The following is a 16,785-nucleotide window of genomic DNA, read 5'->3' on the forward strand; positions in this document are numbered from 1 at the left end:
TTGTACGATTCTTACGATTCTCTCAACTTCATTTAGATAGATCAGATACTTTTAATTGATTACATTACATCTTAACTGGATCATTTCATTAAAGAGAAATTTATATCACGGATTCTTGTATCGCTATCCGATCAGTAAAATAGTAGACTATCGGAGCGAGTGGGTGGGAAGCGACACTCTTTGCCAAAACGAATTAGCACCGCTACAATTTTAATTTTTTTCTGACATTACTAATCATCATTTTTAAAGGATAATGCATCTTAAGGGGAATATAATTGGCGTCGAGTGAAGTTTTAGGGAACGACAATCAGCGTAATTGTTAATTATTTTTTTCCAGACTGTCGCACACACACACATACACACACGTATATATATATGTATATATATATATATATATATATATATATATATATATATATATATATACATGGAGGGGCGCTAAACTTAAAGTTCGCCCCGGGCGCTACGCCTCTGCCCCACCCCCCCCCCCCCCCCCTCCTGAGAACAACTACATCGCCTAACTAATTTTTAAAGATCACCCTATAACAAGGACTCGGTGGGCCACCACATTCGATGACTAAACCGAAAACAAAGGATCTACACGGCAGAGGCGTAGCGACCGATTCCGGCACCCGGGGCGGAACATACATTTTTGCGCCCTCCCTCTCATTCTATTTATAGTTATTCCAGTATTTAAAAAAGCGCCCCCCCCCTCCCCTTTTGAAAAAGCGCTCCCCCCTCCAATGTAAATAAATTGGAGAGGTTTGTGAAACTTCTTACCAGTTACTATCCCATTAGATTTTCTATTTAGGTGTCACAAAATTGATAAAGAAAACAGTCAAATCAGTGTGAAACGCCTTGAAGTCGTTTATTTTCGTAACTTTGATTTATATTATTTAATATTTCAGCTTAAAATGAGCTTAAAGTGAGCTTTTCAATTAATTCTTCTACCCCTTTTGGCGCCCCCTTAGGGTTGGTGCCCGGGGCGGTCGCCCCACCCGCCCTCCCCTAGCTACGCCACTGCTACACGGAGCCCCGGAATTAATATAACTGGTGGCTCTCGAGTACGCGTCCCTCTACACCCCTGCTATATTTGCGTTTGCCTAGGTGTGGTCTACTTTTCTATTACAGAGAGTGATTAATGTACACCGAAGTCGTTCATACAGCACGCCATGGGGCGTCTGGGCGATAGTGTGGACAAACCCGCACTCCAGCATGTAAGATGGAGTGGCGTAGCGAGGTCGGGTGTCACCCGGTGCGGCACTTAATGGTGTCACCCCCCCCCCCAGAGGCATAAAGACCCTTCCCAGGGACAAGCTTTCAAATTTTCGATTTGCACCCCCCCCCCTCAAGTTTTCGATTTGCACCCCCCCCCCCTCAAACTTTTGATTTGCACCCCCCACCACTCGAGGTTTTCTCTATATATTTTGCTCTTTTTTGCCTAGGTGTCACCCCCCCCCTAAATGGTGTCACCCGGTGCGGTCCGCACCCCCCGCCCCCCCCCCCTCGCTACGCCCCTGGTAAGATGTAATATAGCACAGGAGCTGTTTACAATTAAAAACTCAGTACTAAAAAACAAGGTAACGCATAAATACACTATTGGTAAAGCATTGATGAAATCCTCTTAAAATATTGCGTCAGCCTGCGGCAATGCAAGGGACGTGTACGTTAGTAAGTTTATAAAACCAAATAGAGTTTTTTTTTTTTTCAGAAATTACAATAAGTTTACAGTGATTCAATATAAGTATTTAACTTTGGGGAAGTACACTAGTCTTGACGTTTAGATTGAGTACACGTAACCAACTCCTCTTTGGCCCTCGATGACTGTAAATTGTCATCTGTCCACGCCGCTGACGTTGATTTAATTAAGCCCCTTAAGCTGATGATAATCAGTTTGTTCTATTTAAGCCACACTATTCCCTTTCTCATAGTACTCCGCTGAAGGCAAGACGAGAGGTGTCTACTTCTACGTAGTTGTGCACTGACAGAAAACAAATGGTTTCATATATTTAATATTTTAGTGTAACAGTGAGTAAGTATGTGTGACTTATTATTGCTAGTTAAATCGAAGAAAACATAGCAGTAGCCTACTGAAGTAATGTGTAATGTTTTTTATACTACATGTGCCGTTAAAAGCAAGTTGCTTTAGATGTAATGTGCAGTTAAAATCAATAACTTCATGTATCAACTACACAGATGTAATAATATTTATTATTTGCTAAACACATTCTACCTCAATTTATTACTTGTAATAATAATCTGTGTAGTTGAGAATCCATCATGTTTTTGTTACTGATTATGTTTTTTCAATCAAGATTTATTTCATTTTAATTATGCTATATATTTCAGAGGAGCAAACAATAATTGTTTTTAATTTGCAAATTCTGAAAGTAAAGTACCCTTTCAGGTTCCATGGGGCAGGTGAAGTGAAGCGTACATGTTTTAGTGACATTGGCATATGAAGGGATAGTGTGGTCAGCACTATGTCCAGCCACATTATTTTTCCTAACGCGAATCAGGTACTTATCAGAGTTAGATGTGACGTACTAATGACTCTAGCCCGGGATCCGAACTCGAGACTTTTGGGTTAGCAGCCGAACGCGTTTCCATTCGTCCACGCCTACCATTGATGTATTCACATTAAATTAATGTATTTCAGAAATGTGGAGATCTATCGAATTCAAAGTATTCGCCGTGCTGATGTTTGCTGTTGGCGTGTGGTCTGATTGCCACGAAGCTGACTGGTCTGATAGCTTCAACAAGTTCGGCCTGTTCGAGTGCGACCATATCGGAGACTTCCTTCAGGGTTTTTGTCGAACCGATCCAACGCAATCCAACGCTAAAAACGGTGGACTAGGAAAGGCTGTGTGCTGCACCAAGCCTCCGCAATGGACGGGAAGCGCCGATTTTCGTCTTGCGGATTGGTGGAGTTCTTTCTCTACAGCAAACGCCTCCGTGGAATGCCCGCCTGGATATTTTCTTACGGGGCTCTATAAGTCCGAGGCGGGCTGGAAACTCTCCAGTATCAAAGAGGGACGCTGTACCAAAGCACAAGACCAGCCGCCTCGTTATGAGCCATGTTACGATGAAGATGTCTCGGCGTGCTTTGACAAGACCGGTTGCTGCTCTTGCAGGAAAGACACCTACATTACTGGGCTGTATCGTGGAGAATGCAATGACCTCCGCTGTTTGACCAAGCTCCGCTGCTGCGCGGTCTTGCAGGCCGTGTAAAGTTTGACCAGGGAAATTTTGACAGCTTTATTTACAAAATGAGATTCAAATGAACGTTTTGATTTGTTTGCGTTTATAAAAAAAAATTCAATCTTAATTTCTGATTTGGATACCATGTATAAAAATAAATAAACTAGCAATGATCTTTTGCGTTGTCTTATTCTATTAACTACTTCGTTGCAGTTCTTAATATAAAATTTTAATCACTCAAAAAAAGTTTCTCATAAGAGAAAGTTTCCCTTTCAAACCTGATTGTCTATCGGGCAAGTGAAGTAGAGTTCACTTGTTTCCGTGACCTCGGCATATGAAGAGATAGTGTGGTCAGCACTATGCCCAGCCGCCTTTACTTTCCCTAACGTGAGTTAGGTACCCATCAGAGTTGGGTGGACTCAACGACGATGTACTGACTTGAACCCGGATGTGAACTCGAGACTTACGAGTTAGCGGTCCAGCTCTCTACCGCTAGACCACTCCGTCCCATAAGAGTAATGTCATAAAAAGTCACAACGGGATTTCATTTTAAACTAATTTTTCTGTTTATTATTTTTTTTTATTTAATAAAACACGTTTAATAACAAGCTTCTATCTAGTTATGCATTAAAAATTGGAAAATAAATCATTTTCTTTAAATATATAATAATCCACTTCTATTTTAAAATATATAAAGAAAATGTCGGGTTGAAACTTAAATATTTGTAAAGGTGTTAAAGATAATATAGTGACTAAGTCAAATTTGATATCACATTGCATTGTAGACGGATCTTGACCCACGTGCCAAGTTTGAAAGAAATTGGTCCTATTAAGAGTGGTAGAAATTTCGCTCGCTAGTTTTGACCTATAACAAACGAAGCAAGCATTAAGTACCAAGCAGGAGGAAACAAATTAAATGAAAGATTGTAATGATCTACTGGTAATATGAAAACAACAAAATTTTCATATCAGTAAAAATTATGGTGGGACGGCGTGGTCTAGCGGTAGAGAGCTAGACTGCTAACCAGAGAGTCTCGAGCTCGAGTCCGGGTTCAAGTCAGTAGACCGTCGCCTGAGTCCACCCAACTCTGATGGGTACCTAACTCACGTTAGGAAAACAAAGCGGCTGGGCATAGTGCTGACTTTGCTATCTCTTCATATACAGTGCTTCTTTGAAGCAGATAATGATGATGTCAACTCAAAAATATGGTATACTATCAGTAACCAATGATTTTCTTTTACATTTTAAATCAGAAATTTTAATTTATCATGAAAGAAATGTATCGACTTCCTAAATATTCGAGGTTTGAGTAAAGGCAATTAAATTCATCAAATTTCCATAAGTTTATTAGTCGCTTAATTTCTACTTTCTCGATTACAAAGTATAACGAAAATACTGTAATTATGCAAGAAAACATTAAATTTCGACAGTTTTTGGCGTTTTATACCTCTCAACTTTCTCGTATACAATTACAAAATACATATGGCTGTTTAATCATGCAGGAAATATAAATTCAGATTGTGACGAATTTCGACGTTTTTCATCTTCCTGAGTAGGCCCATGTAATCTTTGTTTTACAATATTGTCTGTGTTTGTGAACACGTTAACTTGAGTATCGTTTCAGTTCATTAGACAAAATTTCATTTACATATATTATATAAAATGTGTAGTTCTTATGTCAAATTTTGAGAGATTTCTTGAAACCCGAAGGGATACCGTTTGTGCTTCCAGTTTCTCAAAAGCCAATCACTTGAAAACCGTTTACGTTACATGGTTGGAATTTCACATATTAGAATTAGATTATATTGGCAGATTTCTATAGACTTTAAAATTACGCCATTTCCGGTAACCCGGAACTGGTCATCTATATATATAATTCTCTTCTGGGAGCCGTTAGAAAACAAGCTGCAAGCGCGCGCCTTGCAGCCCCCTCTCTTCCTCTCTATCGCTACCCCCCCCCCCCCCCACCCCCACCCCCTCACTTGGTCAGGTGAGTTGTAGTTCACGCTAGGCCTAAATGTTTACAAAACAATTGTAGAGTCGGGTTTGGTGACGGCTATTAGGGGCAGATAATTCAGTTTGAAACGATTTTAAACTTAGAGGAGGTAACTAAGAGGAGGCTGCTTTCACGGGGGGGGGGGGGGGAAAGGGGGGAAATGGGGGTTTAGTGTTTTAAAGCAAATATTTTCAGTGGCAGCATTGGTACTGTCGAATTCACAAATTATGAATTACTGAAAAGTAGAAAAAAAAACAACTAAATAGCGGCGTATGATACGCCACGGGTCGGCTCGTTTACTATATTTCCGTAGCAACACGATAACTGGAGCACTGTTTCAGGTAGAAAAACGAAATTTTATATAATCAAAGTAATCTAAGTATAAGATCTTATACTTTGATTACTTTTACTTTTGTGTGACCGCCGATGTCCGGAAGTGGTACTTTAAAGTAGTCTCGTTCAATTAAAGTGGACGATATGTCTTATATATGTAACTGTATTAGTTATTGTACACAGAATTCAATCATTTTTATGCACTTTCCTGTAACGGGAAGATATATTTTTGTTCCATTTCCGAATACTCAAAATCCTTTAGAATCTGTTAATTTATACATTATATTCTCAAAAAGTATATTCTAAGATCTATGTATTTTCTAAAAAAATTAGAGGGTTTTCTTTTTTTACAAACTTTTATATTTCTGTACGCCCCGGTCAAAAATGTTTTGAAAAAAATGATTTAGCAATCGGTTGTTTTTTTTTGTAATCGATGATTTTATCTTCGTTTTGATTTACTCTATCAAAATCCCATGATTTAGGAATCGGTTTTTTAATCGAGGATTTAATCTTCGTTTTGATTTACTCTATCGAAATCCCACTTGATGGTCACGTTAATATGGTTAGAGCCCATTTCATATGTATACACATCCGAGATAGAGATTTCAAATGGCTTTAGATTTTCTGACTCATTACCTTCTCTTCAGTTGTCTCAACTGGTTATACTCTAAACCTAACCAAATTACCCATTTAAACCTAAATTACCTATCAGTAAAACTTTAGAGGAACCACGCCAATGTTTCGCCTACACAACTTGATCACAATGTTGCATCAATACAAAGCCTATCTCTAATCCAGAGCTCTCCTTACATGGAGGTGGGATTCACTAACTAGCTCGCATAAAGCCACCCAAGTGGCTGTGTTGTCCCACCTTTGTCAATTGTATTAGACACATGAGAATTCTCGTGTCATGGGGGGAAGGGGGGGGGGTGGTAAGTTTAAAGACTTATCGTACCATATTGGGCTAAAGTCGTATTGTATCGTATGGGATTAAGATTAAAGATTTATCCTGCAATAAGGGTTGAGATTAAAGATTTATCGTGCAATAAGGGTTAAGATTAAAGACTTGTCGTGTAATAAAGGTTAAGATTAAAGACTATCGTGTCAAAGGGTTAAGATTAAAGGCTTATCGTGCCATGAGGGTTAAGATTAAGTAATCCCAGAATAGCATTCTTTTTATTAAATTATTTATGAAAATTGTGCATATAGTCTCTGTCTGTTATAAATTGCCCTCATAATTTCTGTCATAAGTTGCCCTTATAATCTGTGCATAATATTTTGCTGTAGTTACAAAGCAATATATAATTACAAAGCAATTTAATTAAATGTTATTCTTAAAATAAAATAAAAATCCCCAAATAACTTTTTGGAACCTCTGAAGGACTAGTGTGGCTAGCATTTTGCCTGTAACAGCAGTAATATTGTTGATAGGATGATACTGTCGTTATTGTGGGTTCGTTCATCCAAGAATACGATCAACAGTGCTTTGTAACTTCAAACTTTATTTACATAGATGCATAAGAAATAATAATAGTATTCCACACTAGAAAAATGACTATTACATTATAGTCTAGAACAAACTGACGTGGTGACATCTTACATCTTAATACACAGTCACAGGCAAGCACACTTCGTTCACCTTGCGCTCCACCTTTTATACACTCCTTTCTCTCTCCTTACGTCAGGGGTCTCCAAACTACGGCCCGCGGGCCGTATGCGGCCCGCGAGGTCCTCTCATCCGGCCCGCGGAGATCTTTTTGTCTACGGAAAAAACGTTTGTTAGTGATGGCTGAGGGACTTTGCTCAGAAAAATCACGACATGCCTGGAAGAAACTGGCCCCCGAACTGAAATTTGATAGTTAATGCGGCCCTCGGACTGAAAAGTTTGGAGACCACTGCCTTACGTCAATGAGCGATCTCAGAAAAGCGTTTAAAAAATACATGACGAGTCGCTCAGGCAGTCCTTCCGTTGGCCAGGTACTCTACATTTATGCAACTTCATGTAAAACACAATATAATAAACATACCCAATAATACAGTCTTTGACAATGCCCAAAAGTCTTTTACTATGACCATCAGATCTGGGTGGACTCTCTAACGTCACAAAGGGACTCCCGCTCGAGACTTTCGGTAAAGAAGTCGAGCGCTCTACAACTTGACCATGCCATTGCAAATTTACTCGTAATTTATCCACTGATCGGCTCCCGTCAATATATATTATCCTTGCACTGCAATGAACACCCAGTGTCTAGTCTATACCGATAAATGAGTAACGAACTACAAAACAGAATAACGATAAAACGTGTAGAAAACACGAATTAGAACCCCCGGGCAGATGAGGCTCAATAGTTGAGGCCAGCAACCCATCTAGAAGAGACAACCCAAAATCAATCAACTGCCGCTTTGTGGTTTGTTCTTGGTTGGACAAAGACTATGGAAGCAAATCCAAAAGAAAAGGACTGAAATCGGAGTCAACGGCCTAAATGGCGCATAACCGGTTGACACGTATAGACCTACTTGTGTTCTAACACAAGAATAAAGAACGAAGAAGAAGAAGAAGAAGAAGAAGTACAAGACTAACCTTTATAATGATCTTTTAAAAGCACTGAAAAATAAATAATTTTTAAAATAACTTTCGTTTCTTATTAAAATGTTAGTCGCTCTTAACATCTCTTATACACTTTTAGCGACCAATGCTTTAACATGTGAAACATGCTAAAGCTACAAATTACACAACAGAAACTTAACACATAAAAAACAATTTAACAAAATCATTACAAAACAAGGTAATTAAAAAGTCTAGTGACAATTTTAGCGCAATTTCCTTATGTTATCTAAAAATAGCTCTGTCGTAGCGTAAATCAAGAGCAGGGTTAGTAAAACCATTGGTTAGTTATTAAAACGTTTTTTATTAATTTTTTTTCAGTATTTTACATGTTTTATTTACAATAGAGTTACATGACTAAAAACCATTGCGCGCCTACTGAACATGATGGCGCAGCCATGGAACGCGATGGCGCAGCTATTGAACGTGATGACGCGTATGGTGTGGTTGGAAAAAATGCCTAATTCGGTCAAAATTTTAATTAATTCAAAATTTTATTTGTGACCGAACGAAAGGATATTTTTGAAAACTTTCTTAGGCAATATTGTTCTAAATTATGGCAGGAATCGATTGGTACATGTTTCAAGTCGCTAAGTTGTCTGGTTGTCGAGATATGGGCCAAAAACTGTTTTTTTCCGAGGTTTTTTGGCTTTTCCGGGAAATCCATGAAAGGAACCCGGAATTTTTATGGCCTATGCTCATCCTCGTAAGTTGCTTAACATATTTGCTTTTGGAACTAGTCCTCGATATTGCTTCGTTGAGGAGGAGATACGACTTAAAGCTGCGGACACACATTCATACATTCATCCATCCATCCATCCATTCATCCATCCAGAAATGACGGGTTAATAAACGCAATTCTCCAGAAAGGAAATTGCGCTAAAAACAATCTACAAAACAGTTTACGAAAACAACAAAACTTAATAAACATAACACAATATAAAGACAACAAAAATATAACTGAACAAGATACAACGTATATACATTTGCTCTTTTTATTTAAAAAATAGTTATAAACAACATATTATACGAACTATAGATTGAAAACGATGTTATATTGGCTATAGTGTAAGCTTCACTGACCCCTTAACTTGACCGAGGACAGAAGAAAAAAATTTCTTATCAATTTCACACGAACAAAGGGAAACTACCCAATAAATACTTATGAATGCAGATTATTCTAGGTTTAGTTCCCTTAACAAAAAGATCCTTCACCCAAAAAATATCATTGTAGTGTAAATAACTTTAAACTTGAGGGGTTTAGTGGACTTCTAAATTATTATCTAAACTAGTTGCGTCGGCCGATAATGACCAATTAATACAGCGAACCATATAGAAAATATAACTTTTAAGAAATTAAGTTTAAAGATTTATATTTGTTTATCAGATCTATTAGAAGTCCCTCCTTCCAATCCTCTGGTATTTGTTCATCTTCCCACATTCACTAGAAGACAAAAGAGTGTGTGATGTGCGTTGCTTGTTTCGATCAGAGTTTCTTCCAATCATCTCCCCCCCCCCCCCAAGAAAGTCTACCCCCCCTCCTCCCACCCCCGAACGATATGGAATTTATATAGAAAACATATACTTCTACTAGTGTCCGCCCCCCCCCCCCCCCTCCCGGAAAATGTTACCGCCCCTCCCCCCCCCCCCCCGTAAATATCAAGTGCCCCCTCGAGATCCCCCGGAGAAAAAAAGTCTGGAAAAGACACACGTTTCGATATCTGCTGTCATTGCTTCTGGCGGTATACCATCTATTCCTGGAGCCTTCCAATTATTCAGTTGCTTCAAGGCTTCATATAGCCTCTCTTCTTTTTGAAGGTGGGATACAGTACAGTCGACTTACAAACATACATATTTCTTGTTGTTCTATACATCAAATATGGCGTATTACTTTTAATGTGTTAAGCGAAACATATAGACCTATAAATAAACCGTCCTTAATAACAAATCGCCTAAGAAAGCGTCATAAAAGATTTTACAATTCTCTTATCTCTCTTACGCAATTATATAAATGTCATGGTTAATGCCGTGTCCACTAGTAGGCCTACTATGCTAGATACAATACAATTCTACTATGATTTGTAGGCCTACCTACTAAATTACGGTATTGTTAGCAGTTTAGTGGTCAGGTCACATGTCGATTAACCAATTTTTTTATATTGGCAACCTAGGCTCTTTTTATTTTTTAAAGAATTAGCAGAAGTAACAAAATATATTCTTATGCTATTAATTTCGAAGATATCTTTTGAGACGTTTGTTAGTGTGGTGTTGAAATATGACCCTCTATTTATTTTTTAATCCTACATTTGATCCTACATAGATCCACGTACGTGTATTAGACCAGAATAGTAGTGTAGTACTAAATGGATTAAGAGGTCAGAGGTCATGTCTTAGCTTGTGCGGGTCAAAGTTTACGGTACCCAGTTGAATTTTGATAGGTATGTGACAGGCACAGTTGCTCTCAGAAATTCTGTTGTTTTCGTTTGGTTGATTTTTTTTCGGGGAAGTGGGGGGGGGGGGGGGGTGTTTGAGAAGGGGGGGTCAAAGTGGTTACAACATCCAACCCCATTTTATTATATGAAGTTATGGAGCCACACTCTACTTTTCCTCTCACCGCCTGTGTCAAAGGCTCTGTACCTTTGTCTCAATATTTTAATATGGCGTAAAATAAAATAGTTGTGTGCTTTATATTAATATTTTAGTCCCAACGCTAGCTTCCATCTCGATCAAAGTTTTTTTTTTACTTTTTTATTTTTGTTTTAACCAAGGTGTAATGCTACGGTTACTAGGTTTAAAGTGCAGACATTTTATTAGGAGTTATCTACCCTCCGACCTATTTAGAAGAATGAAAATCGTTTTTTATCGAAGCTGTGATTGGTTGTAGTTTTACCAACCAATGAAAATGCTCTATAAATCTGACCTGTACAGGCAACTGTGTCCTAGTTTATTTCGATAGTGCCATTAAGTTGACAAGGTTTTCTAGTTTAGAAAACAGCTGATCACAGCTAAGGAATGTAGTGTTTTTATTTTAACCATTATTCTGTACTTAAAGAATGGAAGGATACATGTTCTTATTTACATCAGTGTGTCTGCTTTATACTTGTTGTGTAACTCTAGCAGACGATGTAGGATTTTTAAGTTCTACCACTGGTAAGACCACTAGGCCTAGTGGCAGCATTAAAAACAAAGATGAACATGCAAGTGATGACGGTAGCAATGAAAATTTATCTTTAGAATCATCAGTAAACCTAGCCAATAATACTGGTTCTACGACTTTGCAAGTTCCGTTCTTTGATGCAGCTACTTGTTTGATCAAAGTCGGTTCCAAAGATGACGATGTAATAAACTTAAAACCCATTTCAAGATTTGATGGTTTTGCCAGGTGATCACTTACTTAAGTTAATATACTTAATACTTACACTACCCACTTACTTACACTTCTTTACACTACACTGACTTACACTCAGTGGCGTAGGCGGGGGGGGTCATAACCCCCCACCCCCATAGACACCTCGGTATATATATATATATAAAGTATGAGGGGGGGGGGGTTGCAAATTGAAAGTTGGAGAGGGGGGGTGCAAATCGAAAGTTTGAAAAATTGGAACCCCCCTTGAGACGATCCTGGCTACGCCACTGCTTACACTTAACTAGATTTAGATCTATCTACTCTAGATCTATATCTACTTACTAACTAGACTAGACTTTACTTATACTATTACTATTATTACACTTAGATTCTAGATCTAACTGACACTAACTACACTTTGATCTAGAATCCTTAGATCTAGGCCTACTTATTAGATTTTTCTAAATGTAATAGGCCTAGATCTATAAAAATCCCTAAATCTTATTATTTAATAATAGACCTTACTTACGCAGGCTAAAACTAACAATAACAGTGTAACTTAACAAACAAAGTCTGGTTCTGGAGTCGAGACTAGACTAAAGTTAAACTATAGCATAGTTACTAGTTAGGCCTACATTCTACATGCACTTCCATATGGGGTCATCCATAATTGACGTGATGCTTTTTTGATGATTTTTCACCCCCCTCCCCTCCGTCACACATTATCACAAAAAGCCAGACCCCACCCCCCCTTCCCCTAAAAAAAAATGTCACTCCTCAGCTTACCCCCCCCCCCCCCCCCCCCTCAAAATTGCAGTTGAATTTTACTTAAAATACTGTAATTTTTTCCAAAATCTTGTCTGAACTCTGTAAACATGGAGTATTTTAATCAATTTCTATTACAATTTATTAAAACAGTTTTCTAAAATGTGAAATAATGGCTAAATTCATTTTCTAACATTTTTGTAATGCAAAAGTATGACATCACACCACCTGAACCCCTCCCCCTATTACACACCATCACAAAATTATGGATCCCCCCTACGAGTGATGTCATTTATGGATGACACTTTATGTGTTTTTGAATCAGATAAAATATATTTATATATATTTTGTATAAAAACAGTACAAGCGAATTTAAAGGAAATAAACTTGTGTAGGCCTAGAAATGTATTTACCTAGAAAGCCAATAGTTTATTGCTGCATTTTCCTAACTTTCACCTGCAATCTGTTTTTAAAAAATGTGTTTAAGTTCTTCGTATCTCAATTTTACTTGTAATTAAAATCAAGTATCTAAAAGTGATCATATGTTAGGACACTGATAGGTCGAGGTACATCTGTACTAGTTGTTTAGATTTCTGCCTTCCTTCGAAATATTTTGCCAGCTTAAATGTGCCACAACATTAAATTTTAAATAATTTAAAATTTCTGCTTTTCTTCCAGGTATTTTGAAAGTTGTGCACATCGTAAAATAATTTAAATTTTCAGCCTTCCTTCCAGATATTTTGCCTGCTTAAATGTGCGACACCGTTAAATAATTTAAAATTTCTGCTTATCTACCAGGTATTTTGCCAGTTGCACCACAAAAGCATAGAATAATTTAAATTTTCAGCCTTCCTTCCAGATATTTTGCCAGCTTAAATGTGCCACAACAAATTTAAAATTTCTACTTATCTTCCTTGTATTTTGCCAGCTTAAATGTGCTTCCTTATATTTTGCCAGCTTAAATGTGCGCCAACATTAAATAATTTAAAATTTTTGCTTCTCTTCCAGGTATTTTGCCAGCTTAAATATGTCACAACATTAAATAATTAACAATTTCTGCTTCTCTTCCAGGTATTTTGCCAGCTTAAATGTGCTGTCAGGCAACTATGCCCACCCACTAAACTATGTGTACAATCCCTGTGCCACTGTGAATTATCCACCAAACCCACCCTTGGGGACAGTGTTTGGAGATCCATGTCTCAACATTTTGGTATGTTGAAAAGTCTGTAATTCAAATCTAAATGTTTCATTTAAAAAGACATGCTAGACCAAACATAGATGATTAGCTTAGACTTTCACTGTGTACATGTATGTGATGGTAGAGTGGTAATGGTGCAAGGTTTATAAACCATATTCAAAACACTGCATGCAAGCTATAATGGGTTACTTACAAAGTTGGTAAAGTTTTGTTTTTTTAATATCTGCATAGCTCTCACTTATATGTTTTAAAGTGGGTTTTGTAAAATTTATTTCAAAACACATAATTATCACCATCATGTGTTTAGTTCCATTTTATCATTACCACATGCTATGCAACTATTTAATTAATTTGTAGTTATTTGTAATTAAATTTTTTTGTCCAAACTTAATTTTTATGTTTTATTGCATTTAGATACATTGTATTTATTTTATCTTACTCTCTTAATTTGTTTTCAGTTTATGAGTTTGTTACTTTGTTCAAGTGTAGTTGTCTCTGTATTTATATCAGTTTTTACATAACGTTATTATGTGTCTTAGCATATACTTTTGAAACAATTTATCTCAAACAGTCACATCATTCTGTTAAATAGAATCCTTTCTGCATCACTAGAGGTCAATAATTAATCTATTATCATTTTTCAAATTTTCCTTTATATTGTGTGCAATAATACTTGGCCGAACATCAAATACAAATATATAATAATTTGATTTAATTACCTTTTTGATAACATTTCCTTTCAAGTATGTGGCTTATTGTCTGACTGTATGTTTGGAGCATGTTGGTGCAAAGCTAAATTAACTCTTTCTTTTCGTGAAATTAAAGACTATAAAATCTAAGTTTAAAATTTTTAAAGAAACTGACTGTAATTTTCCTTAAACTTTTTATGTTCTTAATTGGCTTTTTATTTTGTACCATTCTGACTGGCAAAATTCAAACTTTATAAAATTACCATTGTAATTGGCAGTCTAAAAACATCTTCATTGGATTTTTTTTTTAACAACTCTCTTTAACCATTTTAAAAAGATATAAAATTGTGTATAGGCGACACCTACAAAACCTGATTAGCTTAATTACCAACCTTTTTATTACATTTTATAACAGTGATTTTTATCATTGTATCTGGCAATATAATAATGTAATTATAATTTTAAAGGTGGTAACCTACAAACATTATGTTGCTAAATAGTGATTATTTAGCAACATTTTCAATACTTCACTTCTACTTTTGAAACAGGCAATTAATAAGATCTTAATTACCATTTTAAGTGACACAGTAAAAATTATACTAACTGGCAACAATTAACTTTTAAACTGGCTTTATTTAACAAAAGTTAATAATTTGTTTTTTATGTAGATACTAAAAAAATTTCTATCTGGCAACCCTGTTTAACACTTCACTTTTACCCTTTTTTCTGGCAACTGAATGTGCACAATGTGCTGCTCCACATACGTGACCGATATACCAGTGCATTTTTATGTGCCATTCGACTGCAACCACCTCAGTCTGGACTGTTGAGCTGAATTATGTTTAGTCTGCCTGCAACCATCTTCTCTGTCTGAACTGAATTATGTTTTGTCTGCCTGCAACCATCTTCTCTGTCTGAACTATATTACGTTTTGTCTGCCTGCAACCATCTTCTCTGTCTGAACTGAATTACGTTTTGTCTGCCTGCAACCATCTTCTCTGTCTGAACTGAATTACGTTTTGTCTGCCTGCAACTATCTTCTAAGTCTGAATTACGTTTTGTCTGCCTGCAACCATCTTCTCTGTCTGAATTACGTTTTGTCTGCCTGCAACCATCTTCTCTGTCTGAATTGAATTACGTTTTGTCTGACTGCAACCAGTGCTGTCCTGTCAGTCCTTTCACTTTGGTGCTGTCCTTTCACTTTGGTGCTGTCCTGTCATTGTGATGCTCAGCTGTCACTTTGGGTGCTGTCCTTTCACTTTGGGTGCTGTCCTTTCACTTTGGTGCTGTCCTTTCACTTTGGTGCTGTCCTGTCACTTTGGTGCTGTCCTTTCACTTTGGTGCTGTCCTTTCACTTTGGTGCTGTCCTGTCATTGTGATGCTCAGCTGTCACTTTGGTGCTGTCACTGTGATGCCCAGCTGTCACTTTGGTGCTGTCACTGTAATCAAACTATTCGAATCGAACCGTTACTGGTAGTGCCTGTATATTTAATTATCATTTCTGACTAATCGGACTTCTTATTCAGGCGTAGTCAGTATACCTGCATGCTCACTGAAGCGTTAATCTGCATGCTCACTAAATAGTTAATCCGCCTGCATACCTGCGCGCTCACTGAAGCGTTAATGTATATACCTGCTCACAAAAAAAGTTATCCTGTATACCTGCCTGTTCATTGATGCGGTAATCTGTAGACGTTTGTCACATGCCTAGCCACTCATTCACTGGTAAAGCTGCACTGGTGACTACCTACTGAATCGTGTTATCTGTCTACCCATGTGTCTAACCTAAGACTCCTATTTTCTGTCAAGCTAAGTCGCTTGACAGCGATGTCTAAAAACCCCTCCCTGTACTTTTGAATCCCCATGCTCACTTTGTTTACTTTGTTTACTCTAGAAGTACATAACAAGATGCACATTTAAAAAAAAAAACTATTTACACTCTCCCCGTCTGCTCCACAAAGACACGCTTAAAAAAACAACAATGCATCACATGCTGCAAACATTATCGATTTTCTTGTCTGATACATACATCTTTGAACGAAACCTCTTCATATTAGCTTGGATTTTTTAAAATCTCCTGTTATTCTGGTTTAACATTAATGTAGTCTACATTCTTCTACGTTGTTTTACCTGTGAGGTTCTATAAAATAGTACAGTATCTTCCATACTGTTGGCTGTCAACAAACACGGAACATAAACGACCGTGTAAGGCCACTAAAAACCTAGGCGATATAAGATTAGAAATCCCACAACTAATATAATAAACCGTAGGCAATAGACTAATAATATAACTTATTTATGCGCACGTAAAACGCACAGAGCATTAGCGAACGTAGGCTATAAAACCTCATAGAACAAAACAACAAATGTAGAATCTGGACCCACATGTATCAAAAACTAGAGTAGACTGTTGACCTATGCACAACAAAATACGAACGTAGGCAATATACCCACATAGAACAAAAAACGACATAGACTGTAGACCCACATATCACACTGAAAGTATGTCAGCACGTGTGACATACGAGAACTAAACAGTGCAGAAGAAAAAAAAAGTTGGCGGACTACTGTGAGAAACTCGTATTGTCTCGCTAACTCAATTTAGGGCAAGGGGAGATAACCGAGGAAATTGTGTCAGTGAGTTACAC

General features: G+C 37.3%; 2 protein-coding genes across 3 annotated transcripts in view; both read left to right on the forward strand.

Annotated features, from left to right (window-relative positions):
- The first annotated feature begins 1,936 nt into the window (after positions 1 to 1,936).
- On the forward strand, positions 1,937 to 3,374 carry LOC131941650 (uncharacterized). Of its 2 annotated transcripts, none has more exons than XM_059301029.1 (2): positions 1,937 to 2,032; positions 2,660 to 3,374. In XM_059301029.1, the coding sequence occupies exon 2, from the start codon at positions 2,662 to 2,664 to the stop codon at positions 3,229 to 3,231; it is 570 nt and encodes a 189-aa protein (XP_059157012.1). In that variant the 5' UTR covers positions 1,937 to 2,032; positions 2,660 to 2,661; the 3' UTR covers positions 3,232 to 3,374. The 2 variants fall into 2 exon arrangements, with proteins under 2 accessions (XP_059157012.1, XP_059157013.1); XM_059301030.1 differs by having other exon boundaries at positions 1,937 to 2,028.
- A 7,709-nt stretch (positions 3,375 to 11,083) lies between these two features.
- Positions 11,084 to 16,785, forward strand: part of LOC131941646 (ephrin type-A receptor 3) — a 39,419-nt gene continuing 33,717 nt past the window's right edge. Inside the window, exons 1-2 of the mRNA XM_059301025.1 lie at positions 11,084 to 11,518; positions 13,322 to 13,460. Of these exons, the coding sequence (XP_059157008.1) occupies positions 11,190 to 11,518; positions 13,322 to 13,460 (468 nt within the window). The 5' untranslated portion in view covers positions 11,084 to 11,189. The remainder of the gene's footprint in view (positions 11,519 to 13,321; positions 13,461 to 16,785) is intronic.

This window comes from Physella acuta, unplaced genomic scaffold, assembly GCF_028476545.2.
Source record: "Physella acuta isolate Inbredline_101_S28 unplaced genomic scaffold, ASM2847654v3 ptg000368l, whole genome shotgun sequence".
Classification (NCBI taxonomy): Eukaryota; Metazoa; Mollusca; class Gastropoda; family Physidae; genus Physella; species Physella acuta.